Raw genomic sequence first — 26,042 nt, 5'->3', positions numbered from 1 at the left:
CAATGCCATGGTGCAATTTAAAAAGTAACAATTGTAGGAGTGTTGGTATTTGTGGTCTATTCATGAAGGGAAGGAAAAAAAAAGCCAGCAAATATACCTCAGATTATATGCAGCAGAGAAAAAATAAATATATAATATATAAATATATATATATGGCCTTGAGAAAGGACCGGAGGTGGTCCGAAACGTTGGCTGTGCTGGTTGAAATAAAATTGTGCTTAATGCACTTTACTGCAAAGACCCGTGAGTGCCCATTTTTTCTTTGGTTTCATATATATATATATATATATATATATATATATATATATATATATACACATACATACATACATACTACTTGTGTGCACAGTTTTTATTACTTATATCCATACCTGGGAACTTTCAGTCCCCGACTACCCTGATCCCTCCCTTCTCGGTATGCGGGTAGGCAGTCCAGTTGACGTCTGTGGATGGTCCTGCTGATGTTGCAGAAAACTAGCATGGTTTAAGGGGTAGGGAGGGAGCAATGCAAAATAGTACACATCGTGTTTTTGCAGATTACTTTTGTTAGGAGGTTCCAGTAATTACTAGACTTGTGCATTCGTCTTCGGGCAAACATGAAAACGAACACGAAGAGTGTGTTTTCGTTCCGAAGACATCCCGAAGAGAAGACAGCAGCGGTAAAACGTAGGTGAAGACGAAGACACACACCATGAAGATCTTCGTGATCGTCTTCGTCTACCACTCTCCCCGGTCCCTTCCCCTTCTAATTTACCTTGGCATCGCGGCAGTTCACGGAAGTGGAAATCCGCAGGTTCGCCGTCACGGGTTACAGGGCAGTGCGAATGAGCCTATTAGTCGCCTACAGGGACCTCCTCTGGCATCAACCAACCATCACTCGCACGGCCCCCTTAACCCCTTAAGGTGCAACAAGTGCACCAGGAGCCTAAAAGTCTGTACGAGCGACCAACAGAGTCGCTCGTACAGACTTTAAAAAGTTAACCCCTAATGAAGCAACTTGTCCGGCAGATCCCACTGGTCTCCCTGTTCTATCATTTATTAACTGATAGAACAGGGAGACCAGTGGGATGTGCCGGGTAAGTTGCAGTTTTAAAAGTCTGTATGAGCGACCAACAGAGAGCCCCCTGGTGCCCAAGTCTAGTAATTACCGGCTTAATTTGATGACTCATCTATACCTAAAATGTTTTTTAACAAAAGATCATTAAAGCATGGTTTGCAATTCAGTTACCTGTCTTATGCTCATGCAGCTACACAGCTGGTAGCTGCACCTAATTTAGCCCAGCTCTGGAAAACCAGTAGCCAAGTGTTTTTACACATTATTTCTGCTCTTAAAAACACTGGAATGTTGATAAAATGACAAACTTATGAAGCTCCTGATAAGTATAAATTCAGCGATGAACAAACAGATTGTATGTATATACATATGAATTGACATTCCACTTGTATGAAAACATTAAATAATAGACATAGGCTTCATAGACCGTAACACTTCTCATCTATCTGTCCAGCAATTTATCAAAACTAGAGCATAATCTCAGAGGTGGCTCCAGGTTTTAAGAATACCCAAAAACCTGTCTCTTTTCCGTATTGTATCGGTTCAATTATTGTAATTGACTGAATGAATTAAAATGAATTACACTTTGCTCTTTGTTAAAAAATATTTTTTTTTAAAGAAAATGCATACATTTACAAATTGTTATGTATGCCTATACAAAAAGGTTTTATTTCAAGCTTTGGAAAAAGTATGTTTTTAATTTGAACAGTTTTATTTTAATTGTGAATTGTAACATTTGTAATGTGTATTTTGTCAAAGTGCATTTACTTTATATGTTTTATAAAGTCACACAACACTTTAGAAACAATACATACATTATATAGAAATATGTACAACGCAAATCCTGAATCATACATTTGCTAATTCTGTGTTGCATTTTGTCAATTAAGGTACAATTAAATTAAAGTTTAAATGAAGGCATCAGATTAGAACCACTGAAAAATTACCGTAAACATCAAATTATCTGTACAAGCATGCACATAAGGTTTGGAAATAAGTTAAGTATGCTACGACTTTCCACAACGCAATATTTCATTTTCTTTTACCATAACTAAATCTATTAAGACACATTCAGTAGTAGGTTGATAGATCACACAAAAAAAGGGTTTAAACCTGTTGCCACAGCCTAATACATGTTTTATTGGCCTGATCCCCTATGTGTGGAATTGATTTACAAATCTATCACTCCATCACTCAAAAAGGCCGTAGACTTTTAGGAGATACAAATTCTTAAAGCTAAATATTTATGCAACATGATATGGCATTGGCAACACAACATAATAAAGCCCAATTACTCCTAAAAATAAGGATCATCAATGGTAAATCACAAAAACAAAGCTTTTTTTTAAAAGTAAAAGCTGCTTTATGTATACCTATTACAAAGTAATATAGTAAGAAGGCTAAACCAATGACAAATTACAGAATTTAGTTGATTGTTGATTTTGTATCATCAAAGCAACCAATGGAATGGTTCAATCACCATAACAATGTAGTTGGTTGCCGTCACTTTTAAGTCTTTGCATTGGCAATGGGAGTTATCTGTAAAAATTTGGGGAGGGGGTTAAAACTTAACACCAATGAGTTTTGAAAGGCAGAGTGACAACTGTAGAATTCCCTCATATTTCCTCCTTTCCCCCCGACCCCTCAGCTATTTTTTTTGCAGCAGATGTGTTCACCTGAAAACACGTATCTTGACATTTGATATACTCACCGCCACTCAGCTCAGCACTGTTCCAGGAAACATCATTGGGGGGAGTCCTAACGAGATTCTCCCATGTGCACCCACAAAATATGGACTCAGATTTCCTACTACTTATTGAGAGAGAATGCTCTAAACATTGAGGAAGTAACTGTGTTTTTAACGTTTAAAGAATGCATAATAAAGTACTTTTAAAATGCAAGCTTCCTTGGTGAGTTTCTTAAGGACAATAAATTGTCGATTTAACCCTTACCAGTAGAATAGTCCCTGAAATTTGGCTGTGGCTGGAATGGTCTAATTTTGGACCTGAATATCTTCAGCATATCTGCATATCTGCATATCTGTTAGCTCAGTACACACGCATGTGTCAAACCATGTGTTAGCCAGTTTGTGAAATGCAGAGCGGCTGACACATCAGCATGTCCTTCCGTGACTGACTGGCTCAGAAATATCCCATCAGTCAAAAAGGATTTGAAGTGTCTGAATGATATTGCAATATGGTGAAATTAGACACAGCTGGTATTAAATATATTGCTTTAAATTATTGTATTAAAACAAAATTGTAATTTGTAACGTTGTCCCACCTAATCGCATTAAATGACACCATTTCTATTTTGTAAAGCGGAATGAAGTGTTCCACTATAGTAAGCAGTTAACCTCATGTATCATGGTAAATGAGAAGCATGTAGTATGGCTGCATTCTTTGGAACACACAAATGGCATATTTTGTTTACACATTTCCAACTCTTACACATAATAGGTAAGATAACACCCGGCTTCCACGATTTACTTAGCAAGACATGTAGGACATGATAGCACAATTAGTCTGTAGGAAATACACAGTATTTTTTTAAAGATGTTAAGAGTTATCCTCGGTGCTTATTGTTTTCTGAAATATTATCCTTCGCCAAATCAAGATGTATCATCTTCCTCTTGGTGGGACGGGAGGTGGATTCCACTTATTATCAGATGTTGTCGGTGGAAATCTGACATGTTAAAATGCAAAGGTAGAAAAAAGTTAATAGGTGCTATTATTCATTCATTTAAAAAAATAAACAAACAAGGAAGGGTTTTATTAACCCCTTAAGGACAATAGGGGTTTTTACTCGTAGTATATTGTGGGACAATGGCTATTTTAACATTTTTCGGTGTTCCTGTTTAGCTGTGATTTTCTTCTTTCTCATTTCGTGCTCCCACACATATTATATATTGTTTTTTTCAGGACAAACAGGGCTTTCTTTAGATACCATTAATTTTATCATATCATCTAATTTACTATAAAAAAAATGATAAAATATGGGGATTTTTTGTTAAAAAATTACTTTTTCTCACTTTTTAAACAGAAAACTTTTACTCATCTGCAAAAACGAATGAAGAAACCTGCTAAATAGATTCTACTATTTGTCCTGAGTTTAGAAATACCCAATGTTTTTATGTTTTTTTGCTTTTTTCTGCACGTTATGGGGCAATAAGTACAGGTAGCGTTTTGCTATTTCAAAACTTTTTTTTCCAAATCTGGTAATTCTTCGCCCCATGTGCCATTTCGGGTATCTTTGAAGCCGGCCAATGCAATTTACCCCATCAAGTCATATATTTTTAAAAACTAGACACCCCAAGGTATTTCACATGCTGGTAATTTAACCCTTTCCATGCACTAATTTTACCACCAGCCTTTGTGAAACTTTATGGTAGTACATTTTTTTGTATTTTTTTCACACACGTTGTACTTCAGGTATAAATTTATCGCTCCTGGTATATGTCCCTGTCAAACAACACCCCAATATGTGTTCAGTAACATCTCCTGAGCGCAGTGATACCCCACATGCATGGGTTTGTTGGGTTATTTGGGAGGTAAAAGGCCGCCTTTGTGAGGTGTGTATTTTTTGGCCATTTAGACATCTGATCCTACTGCCCCATGTCCCATATTTGGGACACCTTTGAACCCGGCCAATTCAATTTATCCCATCCACTCATGCATTTTTTAATACGAGACACCCTATGGGCATTTGTAATGCCAATATTTTAACTCTTTCCCTGCTGGAATTTTTGTAAAGATAAAGAATTTTAGGACTTGCTTATTAATTTTTTTTTTTTTTTGGTGACAGTGGGGATTTTTATATGTTACCATATTATTTTTATTTTTTTAAAACATTTTTTTTAAAAAAAAAATTTTAATTTTTATTTTTTTTTTTTTTTTTTTTTTTTTACTAATCACTCATTAGTGAGCTGGGCTCCATTGACCTTGCATGGTTGGATGCAGTACCTGCATTCAACCTGCAGGAGGAGCTCGAGAGTTCACAAGAGGGTCTGGATAGACCCTCTATGAACTCATTTCTATTGTTGATGCCATCCTGTGAATGACGGCAACGTCATTTACAGGATGGCACTTGTGGTTGCTCTTCGGAGCAATCACAAGGCGATCGGGGTAGGGGGGTAGTGTTGCTGACATGCCTCGATATCGAGGCATGTCAGTAACACCATTTATGCTTAGGAAGCGATTCAGATCGCTTCCTAAGCTGTTTTAGCCGGGCGCCGCCGCGATCTTTCATGATCGGTGCGGCGGCGGCCATTTTTCTTCCGGGGAGGGCTGCCAAGGGCTGCCCTCCCCGGATCCACGGTCAGCCTCACTTGGGAGGCTTCCGTGGATGCTGCAAAGCCGCCGATCGCGGCGAAAACGCCGCGATCGCGGCGATGCAGCTATTTAACGGCAGCCCGTACATGTACGGGCATTGTCGTTAACCCCTTGCACGGCAACCCCGTACATGTACGTGGATTGTCGTTAAGGGGTTAAAGCAGTTGTATTGCAAAGGGCTAAATGAGCTGGGAGTTATTAGCAAATGATTACCCTGATACCTTCTCCATGATAGAGCTTGCTTCCTAACCTCATTATGCATTTCAATGGCAAACTGGGCTTCTCTCGCTTTCCCTTAATAATGCATAATTAACTCAGGAATGCCTCCTCTTATAAATTTTCCTCATTAACTATGCATTTTCTTCTTATTTGTGTTGACATGGTCTATTTTCTTCTTTCTTATTTGTCTGTAGTCGTCTCAGGTGATTACAGGCAGGTTGGTTAATGCAGGTGGGTTAATTGGTTAAATGTAATTTTCAGATTTTTTTTTCTATTCATAGAGATTTCTACTCATAGTCTGATTAATAAAAGTGACATTTTCATTTTAGAATATTAAGCTATACCAATATTTATTTTTGTGTATTAATATTATTGCCTGCTAGGGTAACTCATCAAAGCCTTTGCACAGTAACAAGCAGAATTTATTCAAACGAGGTTCTGTTGAAAAATAATTCAGACCAGCACCACAGGAAAGTGTGTTTATGTTTTTGTAATTGCAGACTTTTAACTTGGAAGTTGTCATTATAGGTAATCACTTGATACTTTAATTCTGAAATGGTAACTTATATTTTTGTAAATGATTCAAATGCAATATATTCATAATGAACAGAAGACAACTTTTTTTTTTTTTAATACTGTCTTATTGCAAAGACTGTTCTGCTTGTTGAACCCTCTTTTTAGTAACAGAACTATTCCCTTAACTAGTATAATGCATACCTCCCAACATTTCAAAATGTGAACAAGGGACACTTGCGCAACTGACCAATACAAGCAATTGCACTTTAAAATGTCGCGCTTGCTTCGCCACTTTTTGTCAGTACAGTCATGCATATTAAAAATAACCACCACATTGCATTGAATTCCCATGAGGCCCAGCCAGATATATTACTTCCATGATGCTGGCTGAACATAATGGGAAGTCAGTTAACAGTGGACAAAGCTGCATATGTTAGCTGTGAACTACAATTCCCATGATGCTCAGACATTCAGGTGTCCACCATGAGTAGGCATCATGGGAGTTGTAATCCACAACTAACACCTGTCACATCATCTGCAGTTAACCACAGTTCCCATGAGGCTCAGCCAGACATACTGCTTATATCATGTTGGCTGAGCATCATGAGTGCAGGAAGTGCAGTCAAAACTAAAGCTGCAGATGTTAGCTGTGAATAAAAATTCCCATGATTTTCAGCCAGCCAGGTGTCCACCGTGATGCTGGCTGAGCATCATTGAAAGAGTAGTCCACAGCAGCAAATGTTAGCCTCCCTCCCAGGACCCTTACACACTGCCTTTACACACATATATACACATACACACACATACACACACAAATACCTACATTTCTCTCACACACACCTGCCCATACACACACAAGCTTACAAACACACAGACACACACATTCCTGCAGCTGCTGATCGGGTGGCTGTTAGCCCCCTCGCAGCTGCGCCCGAGGCGAGTGCCTCTCTCGCCTCACCCTTCCTACGGCTACAGAGGTAGGGACAGGCGGGACAGAGTCACAAAATCAGGACTGTCCCGCCATAATCGGGACAGTTGGGGGGCATGTATGTGAACACTAAAGCAGTCACAGTACATCCTGCTTATATATCCAAAATGCTGTCCTTGAATGAGAGATGGATAGGACAATAATGTTTTCTCGAAGTCCAAATCTCCAAGTTAGTTTACTGTTTTCATCAGTATTTAAAAAAACTAGGAAGCATACAAGAAACATACACAAAGGAAATGAAGCATAGGAATAAAAATGCACCAGTTGATTTGCTTATATGTTGGATAAAATGGTTCTAATTACCTTATAGGGCTTTGGGTAGGTATTCTTGGTGGCCTAGGTGGTGGCCTGTGTTCCGTCAAAGAATGCCTAGGGTTTTGCCTTTGTGGTTGTTCAGATCCTTCGTTATCCTACAAAAGTAGAAATGTTGGATTTATGAGGACTTCTGTAGGCTGTTTATTTTAATATTCTACATTTCCTGCTGACCCCAAGACAGATCACAACATTTTCTTTCTTTAGTTAGTATAGGTATATACATGTCTAACTGGGAGACATATATATATATACATTGGGTGTGGTTGCAATGGTTGTAATGCTGTAAAGGCGCATAATTTACCTCATTATCTCCTTCCATCCCACTACTGATACTCAACGTGCTCCGTGTGCTGGATCTGTTACTGGCACTGCCTGTGCAGAAGACAAAACCAAAATAACTAGCATAAGAAGTATGCCTTGCATCACTGTGACAAGTATAGAGGAACGTTAAAACAGGACATTGATTGAAAACCCAAAAGAGCATGCTTTAGGTAGATTACTTTGTCTTGCCAAAAGCTGTGATGGTGATGGTTCCCCTGTAAGTGGCAAGAATAGACAGACCAGACAACCCAGTATTTCCACTTCTCAAAGGAATGGAACACAACTAAAAAAATGTTTTCATACAAGCAGCATGGCTTAGTAGTCTATGTTTCTTACGCCTTTTTTTCAGGTATGCCAACACAAAGGTTGACGCTTAAAAATAATAAAATAACAAAAGGTAATTAGAATTCTACATTAGGCAAAACCATACCAATTATTTATTAGGTGAATTTATCAGAGCAATGTCTTCGGTGAGCTATTTTTCAAATGAGCATATATTTACATATTATTTCCTTCCTCTTTAGAAAACCTCCTACATATTTCTCCCTTGATTAAGTTCCTCTCTTATTTTAGGTATCTGTTTTGCCCTCTTGCACATGCAGAGGAAATGACACAATCCTTCTAAAATTAAATAACATCACACGAGTAATAGAATCTTGTACATAAACTCAAATGGCTTGACCCTCAGCAAGTATTTTGGACTTTACTACTTGTTCCTACTTAAGTTGGCTTAACTGGCTCTGCATTATGAATACGCTACTTCTTGGACCTGCTCTGAGTGCTGCAACCTGTGGCTTCCCCACTGTTCCTTCACTTATCTAAATGACCACATTTCCAGCTCCTGATCAAGCCCCAACCCCAATAATTGTTCCTACAATTGGCACCAGTCGATCATCTCTAATATGTCCGTGACCTTCTCTATGCTTCTGGTGTCCAGTGCTGTCAAAAGTTCCAGTTTGTCTTATATTACCTTCTTTATTTGCCTAGCATGCACTCTAGACCTTCACTACCTCTCCTCTGGTCTGGTTGTCCGTTCTGGTTTTGGGAAGTTAAGTATATGTAACAATCTATATTTAATGTAAGTGGAAGTTCTCCTATGTATAATTGACATTGCTAAAGAAAAAAATCAAGATATTCCACAGTGAGCAGCAAGTAATATGAGAGTCACCAACTTGTAGTGCTAGACGTGCTGTCTGTCTTCCAGTTTCCTCGCGTGATTTCTTTCCTGGATGGAGTAGGCATCCTGGGGTATGACTCATACACAGCAAACTCTGGTTTCGTTTCAGTATTTTGACCCCGGCGGATAGGCTTAGTGATCTCTAAATCTAAAGTAAAATTTTATAGTTTTCTATTTTGTACACAAAATGATTTTTCTGTCAAATAAGCATTTCAAAAATTGAAAGCCAATTACCCGACTTTTTCCCTCGCTTTTTATTTTCGTTTCGCCTTCGATTTATGCTGTCTCTTAATTTTTTTAGATTTTCCTAAAACAGTACAGAAAATGATCATAAACTGAGAAGAGCATTGATTGTTAAAAATATATATATACATACAGGTTAGTATTAAATCAAACAGGAAGATATTTATAGCAACATTTAATTTTAATTGTCTGGGATGTGGTGGAAAGCAGCAAAGTGGAAATATACCATTATAGCCTTATAGGGTTTATTCACTAAATTTTAAGTAGGAATACAACAATTATCAGCTTGGACTAATCAACAAATGATGTCAATGACACAAGGTGCATAGGTGGCATTCAATGTGTTTACCACTTTAACACACTATATGTACGTATTACACAATTATGTATATTTTAGGCAACTTGTGAAACCATTAAACTAAATGTCATAAATATTGTGTAATGTATATTAACTTGCACTGAAGACGTACCTGCTGGTATCTAAATGAATCAGACCTCCTCTTCTGGTTTAGTTGCCATTCTTTAAACTGAAGTAAAGCTTCATCCACACTGACCATTCCTAGCTTTACGTGTTCCTGTAAGGTGATTAATTCTCGCTGACCTGGGGTTTTCATACCCACAAACGGGTCATATACACTTGACTGAGGCCTGTCTCTCTTTATCTTGATACTTGTGACTTCTGCGAAACAGAATGTTAACAAAACCAATCAGATCAGTATGGTGAGAAGAGCTTATTCCTCCTATACAGCTGTTTCTGTTTCAGTTTGGTATATAATCGTTTAATCATACCTAACTATATGCCTACAAAAGCCCTGACTTTGTGTAAGTGTACCTAGAAGAATAGACGCTGTCCCGAGGGCAAAGGGTGGTCACACCAAATATTGATTTGATTTAGATTTTTAAAATGTCTTTTTTTTTTTAAAGCATTCTTACTTTACAGCATTTTTTCACACCTGCATAAAACTTTTGCAGAGTACTGTACATATAAGAAATAAATATAAAATAAAATGGTAGCTACGAAATATACGAAACTGCCTTTTGGTCATATTTGTGTATATCTGCTGTATGTTCATGTATGCATGCATGTTTTACTTGCAACATGCAAGATACATAATATATATTTAGCTTAATTGGGAATTAATGGAATAAAAAGACAAGCAAATTATTTCCATCCAAAATTATTGGACTGCGTATTCTTGCACTGATTATTACCACTTTTTGTATGACATACACAAATACAATTCTTGATGAGTGGAGAGAATGGTGGTAGGATATTTTGGCAATGAAAAATGGCTAAAAGTCACATAAATGAATAGTATATTTATGGAATTCCAGCTCTGCTGAATTTGCTAATTGTATAAATATTTGACATACCTCTCTTTTTGGGTACAGATTCCACATAAATATTTTCTTTTCTCACTTGTGTTTTTTCAGGAAAAACTAAGAGAAAGGGTATACATATAAATGAACATGAGCATTATTAATTTGTTTATCTAAAAAAAAATATCAATATATTGGAAAATAGTTAACTCATATTATAATTACAGGACAAAAATCCCAATATATATATATATATTTTTTTTTTTTAAAGTTTGTGTTCATGGACATCTTAGCAAGTATAAAATAAATGTTTCATACACTTTTGGTTTGTGGAACTGTTATAAATTTTCAAAGTTATTGCATATGGAGGTAAAAGTATAGACCTGCCCATGCACCACACCATTGTGCTTTAATCCTGCTTCCATTGAAAGTTCTTCAGATGTCTTTCACCTCACTGCTCTCTCTGTTTCTGAGTGCTTTTATTGAGTTTTTAATTTACAGAAAAAAGAAAACATATAAAAATAAGAGGAAATAGCATACATTTTGATGGTGTCTGCAATATTACCTTTACGCAGTGGGTTTTACTTACTTACTTTACGGTGTTACACATATATAAAAGACTTTTAGCTTTAGTTGCTATAGTTTATATAAAGATAAGACAAAATAATAATGTAAATTAAATTCTTGCTATGTTGCATGTCATTGTCCCCTTAAACTTTTATCTATTTCATAATGAAGTTGGTTTGTTAACTGGGATTGCCATCCCTTCCGTAGTGTCAGCCTACATGGAAAGCATTGTCCCCTGCTCCCCGGCTCCCTTCCTTCTTACATCCATGCACATCTTGACCAAATCTTATCAAAACCTTCTGGGTTATTAGCAACCCCATATGACATTTCTTAAAATTGTTCATTAATTTTCCGTTTGTCAATGACATACGCTATACCTCCCAATATCTTCATCTTCATACATATATGTATATGTAAAAATCAACTAGATTTGTCTCATTGATGTTCATACAATATTTCAGATTTTTTTCAATGTTACCTTTAGAAATGTAAGATTCCATATCTTGAGGTTCTTCTGGCCTTGGAACGGGGACTGGAGGCCGACTCCCTAGTTCACTATTCAGGCTGCCTCTCTCCACTACATCATAGACATCCTCATGTTTACAAAGATGATACGGATCTTCTTCATCACTGCTATAGTCGATGGTGTCTCCTAGTAACCAATGTAAAAGGAAATAGACAATTAACTGCACTTTGACATGTTTCCCTGATTATTAAACTTAAAATAAATAAAAAACAAATCAGCAACTGCTATTCAATAAGCACTTTGCTCAGTGTAATTATTATTAAATAAAAGCAATAAGCCAGCGAGCATGCCTTTTCAAGGATGTTTCTGCTTGCCATATTTATCTACACCCTATGACCACCATGAAAACACAAAAATGTGAGTCAGCCTGTATACATGTCTTTTGGATATTTTCTAGGCTACAGGTTTCTGGCACACAGTTAGCTAAAAAGCAGAGGAGGACTAACAATAGAAGCCAACATACGGCCTGCAACCAACTATCTATATATCCACTAGACCCTATAATACCAGGGTGAGCACAGACTCAAACAAATGCCTAGCATGCGAATCGACGGCAGATGTAAGCTGGCTCAAACTTCTTCTGTCTTAAGGTTTTTGGTCTGGAACTTTCCTTCTCTGCCAGGTGCATCTGGCTCATCTTGTATTGCACAACGCCCAGCTCACACTCTTCTAGTAGATCCTGATATCCTTATAGGTCCAGTATCTCCATATCCACAAAATATATTCAATAAAGTTCATTAAATGTCACTGGCTCGAGAACTACAGGATAAGCAATTTAGCATATAAATTATTATCATGTTTTTCAGTTACCTTGTACAAGAATACTTCTGCAGTATTAGCTTTTTTCTTTATATTAGTTGATTTTAGCGCTGTAATGTAACACTACAAGACATCTTACCTTCCAAAATTTTCCGTATTACAGAATCATTAGCACTTAGCCTTTGCCCATCTGTAGATGCACTGGCACCTTTAGCTTGCATCATATCCATATCTGTGGAAATAAATTGCAAAACACAAATACTTACAAACTTGCTCCTTTTTATTTATTTTTTTTTTTTTACAAAATTGCACCAGTAGTTTTGAAAGAAAGTGTATGCTTAATAATGTTTTAGCACCAAGGGAATGAGAAAATTTCATTTGTACATTGCAGTAGCCAAACATCTGGTGTATGTATAGATGAAATGATATTTTAGAATCCTATTTGCTGTTTATGTCTGTATGTTGTCAGATACACAAAGGAAGAAAATGTAAGATGTTACATTTTATAGCTAACGTTTGCTAACAATTTCTGTGGAATAATGTGTGGATAAAATGTGTCATCCTCTTAGTTATGGATGACAGGTTTACTGGGGGAAATAGCATCTCGGTCTGAAGTTCATACAGCCCCAGATTCACTCCCTGTGTTTGTCTACTCCCACACCCATATAGAAACAGTACTAGAGAACTACAAGCTACTGTATTACTGCTGAGATGATAATATAACCCCCTTTCACAATTACTTAACACAAACCATTATTAGGAGAGGAGAAAAGAGAGGCATAAGGAACTTGTGTGTATGGAAATGTAAGTAGAGTGAGTGTGTGTTTGTGTATTGTTTTGGAATGCATGTCACTGTATACCATAACCATTAAAGTATGCTTGCTAGTGAATTGTGTGTGTGTTACTACATGGTGTTAGATAGTGTGTGTGTCAGTGTATGGTGTTAGGGTCTGTGTGTTAGGGTATGGTGTTAGTGCATGTGTCTATATGGTTTTAGAGTGAGTGTATGCCTGTTAATAGTGTTAGCATAAATATGTATTTGGTGTTAGTATGTGTTGGTGTTAGTGTATGTGTCAGGAGTAAGCCTAGTGTTAGTGGAGCCTTGGAGAAAGGAAATGAGTGAGACACAGAGTGTGTATGTACAATATATGTAAGTGTATGGTATCATGCTAGCATATGTGTATGTTATCTAGGGGTGGGGCACAGAAGAAATATTACACCCAGGCACCAATATCCCTAAGCATACCCTTGAATGCCCACAAGCAGAACCTTTCCAGATCCTCTACGTTTGCTCAGTTGTATAGTTGAACCGGATCAATAAACATTGTATTGATGTTTCTCATATGTTTTGTATTGTATTCTATTTTTAAACGGCTCCTTAAGAAGATTACATAATTAATGAGAATTTTAATCTTTTAACAAACCAGAGAGCTTTATGGGCCCTTGTGAATGCACATGCTGCCTACTCAGCAGAAACAGAAAAACATGGGGTGAGTATACTTTTTATGCAACCCGAACTGGACCATGCCGACTGATCCACCAAAATGATTTCTAGGGCACTATAGGTATAGAAGCGGTATATAGAACATGTGGACCCCGAGAAGCTGCAGAGTAACATTGCAGCATGGACAGGTGTGTCTCTCTGCAAACTGCTCACTATCAAATGGAAAGCAGAACTGGAAAAAATAAGCAGTAGAATAGAAGAAGTCTTTGTGTTTCAGGCCGGGAGCAGTATTGGCTCTTGACTGGCTCTATTACTGAAGCCATGAAATGTCATTCTAATTCTGAAGTATTTCAAGCAAAGTTAAAGTTCTTTTCACAATTCAGTAGAAATATACATTCGTTACAAAGTTTCTGTGATGACTTACTGGTGTTTCTGCTATATTCATTTAGTTTTATGTTTAACAGGTGTAGTTAGGCAATATTTACTGTGTGAATGTATTTTGGTTTTCCATTTTGTACCATGGGCATTGCTTCAAAACATCCCACACACCTATAACTGTAAAGTGGCACAAGGTTCATCATTCCGTGCCCTACTTTGCACCCTGAGCCCCTACTCTAAGAATCTGAACAAATAACACTTTCTTGTTATTTAAGACACCGAACACAATATAAATAGTTTTTGTTTAAGTTTTAAAAGTTTTCTTTTAAGGATACTTTTGAATTAGGGCTTTTAATGCTATAACTATACGCTAAGACAGTTTGCAGTTAAAAGTGTCATAAAATGGAGCTGAAGTGTTTATAATACATTTTCCTGTTGGTTAACACCTCATGGTGTATTATTCAAAGTCTGCCCTCTTTGGAAAATGTTGTAAACATAGATAACCACTATAGCTATATCTGCTCAATGTGTTGTGTTGCAAGGTGGTTTGGATAACCTTACACTACCTTTTCCAAAAATGGCCTACTCTTTCTTTTATCACTAGCTTCTTAAGCCAACTGCTACTAAATTACAACGTGACAGCACTGTTTAAAGAAAGAACTTGTTCTAAAATCTCTGATTCTGTATCTCAAAGATACATGTAGCCAATTACCTTTGTTTCCATACAAAAGGTTCAGAAAGTTAAAGACATATTTTGGTTAGGACAAAGAATCACTCCTACTCTAAACAAGAGTACACTTTAAGTGATGCTTATAATATTTTGTCATGCGTTAGAAATGTTCAGCATTCAATAATTTAATTAAAGCAGTTACTTTTAACCACCCATTAAGTTCTTAAGTCTTCTCCATTTTTAGACCTTGGACCACAAACAAAATATGAAATTGCCTTAAGTACCATAATTGTCAGTGGTATTTCATGATTTGATTTATGACAGGATGACTTGACAGGATGGACATAGGTTTGGTATAGATGTTTTTAATCAACACGGCATTTTCTCACATAAAGAGGAATCTAACGTATTCATACTTACAGTAACCAAATTTAGGACTTGATTTAACCAATATTAACATTATTAACGTGAATTTAGGTTTATAGTATCTGTAACCTGATGCCTTTGTGTTGACTGAAGGGTTTATTCAGCACATATTATGCCCTATCAGTTATCGGTTCTTAGACCACCATTTTTTACAGTTCTTATTGTTACTCAGTTACTTCGTTTTGACCCCACTAAGGCTGCCCCTGGGCGACCCAACAACTTGGAGCAGAATTCCCTTGGCTGTTATGGATCACATTTCTTAGATTGACACTAAACTAAAATATAAAACAGCCAATTCAATGAGATGGTGTACAGGTATTGTGTTTTGTGACCAGCCTGGTTTCTGACTACTCTTCCTGTATTATTGTTATGGCTTTCTTGTTTACAGATTTGTACTTTGACCCATGGTTTATCTTTGACTACAATTATTGATTATCCATGCTCTGTACTGTGTATGACCTCTTGTTCTCAGCAGACCACATTTTTTTTAATCTTTTCTAGCAGCGGGGGGTAGTGAAGTTCTGGCGGCCACAGAATACCCCAAAGTCCAACCTTTGTCTGGAAATAGGGCTGTCATAGGCATCTGCATTTTGTGCTATGATTTGGGTCCACCTATAAACAGATTCCTTCCAGCTACACAATTCTATAATACACAAATGATGTTAAATTTATGAATCTTACTTATTTTTCTGGTACATATAAACAAATTAAGCACACTTCATTTTCATCTGAATTGACAATGTCATATATATGTTATAATAACCCATGGTTTTGAATACATTTTTGCATGGGTACATTTTAAATCATTTGCATTTATGATTATGTTGTGTATCTTGGTATGTTTTCTGAGATAAACACACTCACATGTTTCTTCATCATTATACTGTGGTACAAAGCCAGCCATGGATTCGTAAATGTCATCAGCACAACCAGGATTTAGGGAACATTTCATTAGCAGATCAGTTGAGAAGCTTGCCATTGACTCATATGTGGGGTTATTGTCATCATCATCATCAGCACCACCACCACCACCATACATCAGTTCTTCTTTAATATGAGTCCTTAACATGTCAGCTGTTTCCTTTTAGAAAGAAACAAAAATATAAACAGCTTTGTGTAATAATAATTAATTATATCGACATGGGCTTTACTACAATCTTTACAAGGTAGGGGGAAACCAAAAGTTCCAATGGGCATTTCTAAATTTACACTTTGGTTACCTTCAGGCATTTTTAAAAAAGGAGACCCAGGACTATTATAAAATGGATATTTGCCCATTTACACCGGACAGACCATCTGGCTATGATGTCACATCAACAGTAAGGACAAAAGTGGCAAAGGAGATGGCTGGGAGCACTGTCCTGGGCCAGGTCCAGATTAGAGTTCAGCATCAATGTATGTGTATATGTCTGTGTATGCAAATTAGTGTTTGATTAATTTTTGCTCGCCTCTAATCCCCCCCTCTGAAAAGAGTGTTGTAACTATTATGGTTAAACTGGTATTATGTTATTTGGTTATAATGTATCTTATTGTGTTATCAGTTTCTGACATTGATATTGTTTTCAGCAGGATGTGTCCATAACTAGTGTTGTGTCTTTGGTTGTGTGTCATCCCCCCCCCCCTGTAAATTTCCTACATAAACTGTTCAGTGTTGTAATAAACCAATGCCTGTTTTCCCACCCTAAACCAAGTCTTGTCTGGTTATTGGAAGGGATTCTTTGCAAAGGAGTATATTAGCTCACTAGCTCTAAAGAGAAAAAAAACCCTTTAAGAGCGGCAGTGCTCAACTAGGATTCAACTGGTGATAACCAGTGACAAAGACCAGAAAACTGACGGCCCCAAAAGGGTCTTGTGCAAACTCCTGGGTACCATCACAGGGAGATTCTGCATTTGCAAGGGGCACATTACATACATTTAACTTGACCTGTCAGCTTATGGCAGGAGAGTCTTCAATAAGCAGTTGCCTGCTAGACATCCAAAGCTCCAGCAACAACTGCCTTGTACCTCCCTGGCCTTTTTAATCCATTATCACGTTCCTTATGGTCACCTAACGAAGCTTGTTACTAATCAATGAAAGCTCACCACATATTCATCAATAAACTGTCTGAGGTCTTTGTAGCCATGTTTTTCTGCCATGTTGTTTGGAAAATCTCCATGTTTATTTGCCACACTATAAGCTTGTAGGGCACCAGGGCAAGTAAGAAGAACGGCTGTCAAGTTTTTCAGGCCATACTTTGCAGAAAAATGAAGAAGGGTTGGTAGTTCTTCATCTCTTTGATCTATAACAAAATTAAACACACAAGATACTGTCTTTACAGTGCAGAAAAGGTGTTGATGTCAGGAGGCTCCTAAGGCTTAATGGCAAAGAAATGCTGTTAATGGCATCTAATTTTTACTTACACTGTTTGTAACTTACCACTTTATATTTTGAGTAAAATTGCCTATATTTGCTTTATAATGTCTAGATCCAAAACAGTATACACATATGGGTCAAGGTCATGAACATAACTTGCACCTATGTAATAGTTTACTTACTTGCACTGAGGTTTTCTTCTTCTATCTGGTTAATTCCAAAAAGGTGTATGCCGCTGGCTGGAATGTTGTTCTTTAATGACTCAGTCAGCAGCTTGTCAAGTGCCTCTGTGTTGTAGGGCACAATTTTAAAAGCCTAAAACAAGAATTATTTCCATGATAAACATAACTAACATTGAATACCAATGAGAATGATATATTACTGATAAAATGAGTAGCCAGAAAGCAGTACACTATATTTGTTTTTCCATAATTCCAAAATTCCAAATGTAGATGACAAATGTTACCTGGCACATGAATTCAATAGGATTTGTTGCATTGAGTAGCAAGTTACTTATTTCCTCCATGTCAGTGTAATATGTGATTTTGGCCTCACATATTACCAGGTCACCAGAAAAAACCTTTAGATATACTGGTCCTGATGGGAAATCTGTGCAGGAAAGAGCCACAAAGGTCAGATGAATGTTATATGAAAGCCTAAAATCAATTATGTGTGGGTAAAAACATAATATAGAAATGACATATAAAAACACAGCGTCTATCTTCAATCTTATATAGGCATCTGGATCTCCGCAGCCATAACCCAGCAGGAGCTTCATCCCAACGGAGGAGAAGATGTCACCGAAAATGCCGTCATTTTGCCCTTACTTAAACTCAGGGCAATATGGCGGGGCTTTCGGTTACGTCCTCTCACCCGATGATATCCCTTAAGCCGCTGGGTTATGTCCAGAAATGCAGACGAAGATAAAAAATTGAAGATAGCGGACTGAAGATAAAAGAGAAAAGAGAAGATGCAGAAATGGTAGGCAGATAAGGAAGAGGTAAGGTAGGAAAATATTAGGAGAGTGTGAGAGAGTGAACGAGAATGTGAGAGAGAAAGTGAGAGTGAAGTGAGAGTGAAGGTAGGCACCAGGCGACGAATTTCTGTTGCCTGACAAAAATGGGCCAAAAACAAACCAAACACTTTGTCCACACACATTTATATAGGGGTAGAGCAATTGGAAAGCAGATTCATAGTGAAAAGGCTATGCAAGACTATTCACAAGCAGGGCTTGGGTATTTAACCCCACCAACCAGAGGCCTCACAATCGGGGAGACTGCGGGGAGAGGAGAGCCCTGGAATAGGGGAAGGAGTAAGCTTTAAGCGAATGGAATGTACATCAAGTGCAGAAATAAAAGTCAGGCTGCCTACTAAAAGAATAATAACAAGTTACATTATCTAGCATTTTACACTCAGACATATTAATTTTAATGGTGCCCCAAGAAATCATCATTAAGGACCCATACCAGTTCTCCAAGCATACTTCCTTTTCTCAAACATTCATCATCTATCCATGAATCTATTCTCATTGTTTCTATCTATCTATCTATTCTCCATTAGGAGAGATATAAATATTACCTACCTGGTGCATCCACAGATAAGATGTATTCATTCTGTAAAGTAGCAGGAAATCTCACAGAAGGTCCATTAATTGGGTTAAAATTCACTTCATTTTTAATTTGACTGTCAAGTTTGCACTTCAGAATTATATAAAGTTGTGTTTTCTCCTGAAGGGCATAAAAGTATGTGATTATTATTGAAAATAAAATGGCTTAGGGGCATTACAGAATGTGTATCAAACTTTTCTTTCTCAGCACTTTCTTAATTCTACACATTGTTAAAGCCTCTTCAATGATGAAAAGAAACTTGGTAAAAACAGATCTGTTCATCAGAAGAAATGCACGGGCACCTCAATCCACTGTGGGCCCTTTTGCAGGGTATGGGATAATGCAATAATCACTAATAAATCAACATAAATGGACTACAATTATGCTGTTATTAAACAAGTTCATAGTTATTACTATTCATTGAATAATCAATGCAAGTGCATGTCTGCACTTTAGGGAATACTGAAGTAGGGGAACATGATCATATTTCTCTATTGCATGACATTTTGTCTTCAGTGTTTGCTGTTACTAGAATCATGTGACAAGCAAAGGAGCTACCTTTAAATACCATTGCCAACAGTGGGACAGGATTCTTTTTTTATTAGATGCTACATATGCATTTTTCTGTAAAGTTCTTTCTATTCTACTTTATTTGAAATATCCATTTCTGGATATACCTTTTGGATCATTTTAAATTCAGGGTAGATTCAGGAAGGACTAGTTAGTTTACCTATTATGTGCCTACCATGGTTTCGGTCTAAATTTTTGTTTTACACTATTCCTAGTAAAATGAGAATTACTAAGAATCACCTAAACATTTTATCCCAATGCCCATGCGCTCATTCTCAGGGTCATACAATCTGAGTTTTTCATATTTCACTATTTTATCCTGATATCTGAGCTCCCCAGCAGGTGCTGAGATCCTAGCTTTAATATGAGTCACAAATCAGTTGCGTATAATCATATTACCGGTATTATACTGAATTGCTTGTAAACTAATGTTGTATCTCAACACTGACATTATACTTAGATTTCTTTCTGCTCAAGTATTAAGATATTTAGTTACAAAAATACATTATTTAGCATTGTTTGCTAATACCAACCCACGCTGAATAACTATATGAAAAATAAGCACTTACCCCACAGCGTATCCTCTCTGGCTGTACAGCTATTAAGTTTCCATGCTTTTCTTGAGTCAATGGTTGGTGTAAATATTCTAGATGTCTTGAATATATGGGGTTTTCGTCATCACATTCAGCGTCTGTATCGGTAACAGAATCACAGCCAGAATCTAAAATAAATGTATGCATTGCAATTACAAGCTACAAATGACTCTTACAGTTAAATATTTTGTACAAGTTTTTTTTTTTAAATAACATGAATGTGTCTGTAATGTAATTAACAATATAGAAACAAAAATGAGGATGTAAGATAAGAAACAGGAAGCAGGTATGTAAGCAACAGACCTTGAAAACATTGTAGAAAAGACCAGTGCATAAAGATACTACTCTGGGGTTAATTTATAAAAAACAACGCTCACACAAAGTGTTGAAATCAGTACAATTATCATAGCAACAAAAATACATAATACATTATAACATGTAATGATTACACAGCAAAGTATGCCAATGGTCTGGCAAGTTTCATTACTCACATCAGCAACATATTTATCTTCTGTGCTGCTTAATGTCCCTAGCGGCACCTTCCATGGCCATTGTCCTTAATCTGAGCACTGGCATATGAAATTAGACTTGTGCATTCGTCTTCGGGCGAACATGAAAACGAGCACGAAGAGGCCGTTTTTTTGTTCGTTCCGAAGGAACGTAGAACAGAATACAGTGCCGGCAAACCGTAGGCGAAGACGAAGACTCACAATCACGAAGAATCGAAGATTCTTCGTGATCGTCTTCGTTTTTGCCGCGCAACCGCCAAAATTTCAAACAGGAGTGAGCTGATCCTCGTCTGTCCAATCAGCTCACTCTTGTGACGTAACGCTAAGGGTCTCGTCCAATGCCTGTGCTGCTGTTTTTTGAATTCTGAAGGCGCCTTTATAAGACCAGAGCTTGCCTGAGAGATCCATTCATTTTTCGCTGTGACTGCTTTGGCAACACTGCTGTGCTGCATCCGAGCGTTACAGAGAGAGATTGTTCTGTTCTGTGTGAGACTGGTAAGCCTTTCTCACAGTGTACTTCATCCTCACTTCAGTGCTACTTAATATAATTAATTTAATAATAATAATTTGATTAATTTAATTTTTTTAAAATTAATTTGTCATCAACTTTAGTGTAAGTGCTGTTGAGTTGACAGTGCACCCAGTGCCTCAGTGGCACTGGGGTGCCCTTGCCCTGGGCTGGCACTAGTGCCTATTGCCTGTCCTGCTTAAATAAATTAAATAGAATTTATAAATTACAATTTAATAGAATCTATAATTTAATAGTTCATTATAATATTATATATATATATATATTTGTCAGTCATATATATATATATACTATAGTATACTAGTGTAGAGTGTACTGTAGACATTCATCTACTAGTGTCTAATTTAAAATCAGTAATATTAATTAATATAATTAATAATTGAATTCATTATAAAATATATATATTTGTCAGTTATAGTTAGTAATAGTATACTAGTGTAGAGTGTACTGTAGACATTCAGAACATCTACTAGTGTCTAATCTAAAATCAGTAATATCAATAATTCTCTAATTCTTTCTTATCTTAATAGTTAATTAAATTAGCTATAAATAAAAGTAATAATATTAATTAATTACTACTAGCGTATAGTTCAGCTAATCTTATTAGTACTGGTGCTGCAGCTCTATAGTTTGTGCTTTGTTTTAGCAACAGTAAGAGACCAAGTCAATTTTTCTTAATTAATCTTTCATTTTATTTCATTTGTTTTGCTCACCTCAGTCCATCAGTGAAGTGAACTTGTTGGGCTAGTGAGTGCAGCCGCATAAGTGCTGTGTTTTTTTTTGATCAGCAAGCAGTGACGTTAACTGTTTTGCAAAGATTTTCTCATTTATTTTACATTTTATTTCAATTTTATTAAAAGTACCCTTAGTGTTTTGCTCACCTCAGTCCATCAGTGAAGTGAACTTGTTGGGCTAGTGAGTGCAGCAAGCAGTGAAGATAACTGTTTTGCTGTGACATTTTATTTTATTTCTAATTCTTTTCAAGAAAAATTGACTGTGACGAGCTGTACTAAGCAAAGCTTCAAGCTACTAGCTGTAGTACTAAAATAATTCTAATCTTCTTTAATCTTAATCTATAATATATTATAAATAATAATATTCTAATTCATAATCTATAATATAAGTAATTCTAATTCTAAATTCTAATTCATAATCTATATTCTTCTATCTATAATACATAATATATAAGTAAATTAGTTCTAATCTATTAATATTATATAACTTAATATTAATTAATAAATCATATACTGAATCTGATTTAACCTCACTTTAGCTTAGTGGGTTTGAGAGCGTCTGCCTAGAGGTAGACTTATAGTAAGGAAATATAGCTTTAGGCTAGCATAGTAGTAGGCTAAGCTCTTAGGCCCGTGTAAATTCAAATTAAAAATAAAATACTGCTAGTTATTAAATAGTTAATCTTGAGTTAATAATTTAAATAACTTTAGGATTTTGGCAGATTGCACACAGCACAGTGCAGTAGTGCATAGTTTTACTTTTTAAGCAGTAGCACTGAAGAGAACTTCCTCTAATTTTTTTGTCTTTAATTCGTTTTTCCTTTTTTTTATTTTTATTTTTTTATTTTTTTTTTATAGTTTTTTAAACACTACACTACACTACACTACACTACACTACACACACAACACAAAATTTGAAATGGATCCTCCTTTTGGGACTAAGGAGGGACAAGCTCCATCTACCACCACCACCACCACCACCACCACCACCAGCACCACCACCAGCACCACCACCAGCTCTAAGATGCAGCCTTTGCGTCAGTCTAGTCGGCCAAGTAGGCCAAGCTCTCGCTTATCATTTGGGGAAGCATTGCTTGAAGGATCATCAAGTAAAGGAAAGGCACCAAAAGCAGGCAGTAGTAGTGCGGCTAGGCCCACAAGCTCTATGGTTTTTTACGGAAAGCCTAAAGCACCAGAAGCACGTTCAAAGTTAAAGGGTAGCACAAGTAGTACCAGCCCAGTGACTAAAAAGAAGTGCCTTTTGCCCCAAGCAGCATCTTCCCCATCCACCAGCAGCATGCAAGGTACCAAGCAGAGCCAAATTAGCAGCAAGACTCAGAGGGGTCCCAAACCAAAGCGATCTCATTCCTTTGTAGGGAAAACCACCACCACCACCACCCCCGCCTCTACCACCACTAGTGCTGCGCCTACTGTTCCCACTGGTACCGCCACGCCATGTCCTCCTAGTACCTCTAGCAAGCCACCAAGTCCTTACAAAATTTTTGTAAAGACAGTTAGAGAGAGGGCTACACATAGTGGAACTCCACCTAGCGAGGTAGCAGAGGAGCCTGAGACTGAGAGGCCAAGTGCAGAGTCTATTCTTCCTGCTCGCACTACTACTAGTCACGAGTCTCACGACGATATCAGTCTTAGCTCCAGCCTAGCAGGAATTCCATTCGATCTGGCTAATGAAGAGCTAGACTATGAGCCAGAGGAAGTAGAGGAGATGAGTGGTCAGGAATCAGATTCCTCAGGGAGCAGTGTCCAAATGACTAGTGCACAATTTTCCCCTGAGCCTCCACCTTCTCCGCTACGATCATCACCATCACCACCACCAGCAGCAGCAGCAAAACCTAGCAAATCTAAAGCAATTAGCAGTCCCACTATGGCCAGTACTGTTACCACCAGTCCCACCACCACTAGTTCTGCCTCTGTTGATCCACCCCGAGCAGTAAGAGCAGCACCCAAGGCACACTCCAAGGCTATGCGCGCCCCAATTTGGGAGCACTTTGAAAATGTTGAAGAAGGGCGCTATGGAAAGTGCAAACATTGTGGGAAGCTAATAAGCAGAGGGAAAGTGTCTGGCCATTTTACCAGTGCTAGCATGAAGCATCACCTCAGCACTCAACACAACGCTGTGCTATTGGGGAAAGATGCAGAGGTAAAACTTAGTGCAGGCAGCATAGCTGGTGGCCGTGGAAAAACCCCAACAGCTTCTTCTTCTGAGCCAATAGCAGCAGCAGCAGCAGCAGCAACTAGTGCTGGCAGCCAGAGACCAAGGCAGGTTGGAGCACTGCATGTCCAGCCCACCCTGGAACAATTTGTGGCATTCCAATCCAAAAGGTCAATGCCCAAACAGCAGGCCAATAAAGTAACGCGACTGATTGGTCAGTTCATTGCTGTTGGAGGGGCATCCTTCTCTATGATCGAAGGGGAGCCTTTCAAACAATTGATGGCGGCTGTGGCTCCACAATATACAGTTCCGTCACGTTCCACTTTCAGCAGGAACATTGTCCCCTCATTGTATCGGTCCTGTGTTGCAGCAGTGAAAGAGGAGCTTTCCAAGGCTGCTGGTCAGTCTGTTCATTTCACTACAGATTTGTGGAGTGCACCTAGCGGCCAGCATGCCTTTCTTTCTTTGACAGCACACTGGTGGCAGCCCGGTGTGTCTAAGGAAGCTGCTGCAGCAGGCTACCGATCTTTCCTTCTCCATGCAGAAGTGATGGATGAAAAGCACACTTCCCAAAACATTCTGCATGCGATGAGGAAAATGTTTAGCCTTTGGGTGGGAGCAGAGGCGGGCACCAATGTTGAAGTTGGTTTTGTGGTAACTGACGGAGGTGCCAATATGGTGAAAGCGCTGCGAGATGGTCATATTGTTGGTGTGCGCTGTGCAGCCCACATCATCCATCTTGTAGTGAAGGCAGCAATGTCAGAAGGAACTAATGTGGCAGCAGTAGTTCTGTCCCGCTGCAGAAAGATCGCTGGGCACTTTCACCATAGTGTTAAGGCTAGCCAACTTTTGAGGGAAGAGCAAGAGAGGTCAGGTCTTCCCGTACACTGCCTACGTCAGGATGTCAGTACACGGTGGAACTCCACGTTAGACATGCTAGAGAGGATTTTGGAGCAGCAGAGGGCAATCCATAATCTTGCCTCAGAGCACAATATTGGGATTACCTCTCCATTGAATAGGGAGGATTGGACAGTGATCGCCCAGCTAGTGGCAGTCCTTAAACCATTCAGGGATGCCACAGAAAATTTAAGCTCAAACACTGCCAGTCTGGCCCAGGTAATCCCAGTGTTCTCCCATCTAGGCAGCAAGATGGATGTGTTCCTTGGAAACCGTGAGGCTGTTCAAGGTGGCACTCTACATCCTGACGTAGCAGCCATAGTCAGGAAGCTGAAGGATCTGCTAAAAGTACACCTTCGCAAGCGAATGGAAGAGAGTCCCGAAATGATGCTAGCGTGCCTTTGTGATCCAAGAATTAAGGGAAAGCTAGCTTTGAAATTCAATGTTCTCAGTAGCTACCGGGAGCAATTGGTCAACAAGGTGCGTGACTGGCAGCGTAAAATGGGAATGCTGTCCGAGGAGGGTGAGGTGCAGGAGGAGGAAGAGATGATGTGGTCTGCTACCCCTAGCAGCAGCATCAGCAGCAGTGCCACAAGCAGCACAACACAGCTGAGTGGAGCAGCTGCGTTTTGGGAAGAGGCACTTGGCAGTATAGTTGGACCATCTGACAGAGCTAGCAGCAGAAAGGAGAGTAGTGCTGCTGAAATGGTCAAACTTTACCTCTGTGAAGTTCCTTCTGCTCCTAATGTTGATCCTCTTAGCTACTGGGATGAAAAGAAGAGTGTGTGGCCTGCACTCTCATGGGTTGCGCAGCAGCTTCTAT

At 38.1% G+C, this 26,042-nt stretch overlaps 1 protein-coding gene and 1 long non-coding RNA gene across 3 annotated transcripts in view; both read right to left on the bottom strand.

The window, feature by feature from the left end:
- Positions 1 to 1,693: 1,693 nt before the first annotated feature.
- LOC128468563 (uncharacterized) lies at positions 1,694 to 2,379 on the bottom strand. Its single transcript, XR_008345863.1, has 2 exons — positions 2,308 to 2,379; positions 1,694 to 2,239 (listed from the first exon to the last, which is right to left on the bottom strand). It is a non-coding gene; the product is annotated as an uncharacterized LOC128468563 (long non-coding RNA).
- Positions 2,380 to 3,284: 905 nt separating this feature from the next.
- PIK3AP1 (phosphoinositide-3-kinase adaptor protein 1) overlaps positions 3,285 to 26,042 on the bottom strand; it is a 47,921-nt gene continuing 25,163 nt past the window's right edge. The window contains exons 3-17 of one of the 2 annotated variants that reach the window (XM_053450315.1): positions 20,354 to 20,505; positions 19,190 to 19,334; positions 18,074 to 18,216; positions 17,790 to 17,922; positions 17,337 to 17,533; positions 16,119 to 16,335; positions 12,476 to 12,568; positions 11,530 to 11,703; positions 10,539 to 10,604; positions 9,635 to 9,843; positions 9,156 to 9,228; positions 8,917 to 9,069; positions 7,725 to 7,795; positions 7,412 to 7,518; positions 3,285 to 3,739 (exon numbers count right to left, since the gene is read on the bottom strand). In XM_053450315.1, the coding sequence (XP_053306290.1) occupies positions 3,676 to 3,739; positions 7,412 to 7,518; positions 7,725 to 7,795; positions 8,917 to 9,069; positions 9,156 to 9,228; positions 9,635 to 9,843; positions 10,539 to 10,604; positions 11,530 to 11,703; positions 12,476 to 12,568; positions 16,119 to 16,335; positions 17,337 to 17,533; positions 17,790 to 17,922; positions 18,074 to 18,216; positions 19,190 to 19,334; positions 20,354 to 20,505 (1,997 nt within the window). In that variant the 3' untranslated portion in view covers positions 3,285 to 3,675. The remainder of the gene's footprint in view (positions 3,740 to 7,411; positions 7,519 to 7,724; positions 7,796 to 8,916; positions 9,070 to 9,155; positions 9,229 to 9,634; positions 9,844 to 10,538; positions 10,605 to 11,529; positions 11,704 to 12,475; positions 12,569 to 16,118; positions 16,336 to 17,336; positions 17,534 to 17,789; positions 17,923 to 18,073; positions 18,217 to 19,189; positions 19,335 to 20,353; positions 20,506 to 26,042) is intronic. The other variant, XM_053450316.1, reaches the window with a different exon arrangement.

The sequence above is a fragment of the Spea bombifrons genome, chromosome 11, assembly GCF_027358695.1.
Source record: "Spea bombifrons isolate aSpeBom1 chromosome 11, aSpeBom1.2.pri, whole genome shotgun sequence".
In the NCBI taxonomy this organism is placed as follows: domain Eukaryota; kingdom Metazoa; phylum Chordata; class Amphibia; order Anura; family Pelobatidae; genus Spea; species Spea bombifrons.
The sequence above is the reverse complement of the archived record's forward strand: the minus strand, read 5'-3'. Positions and strand labels throughout refer to the sequence as shown.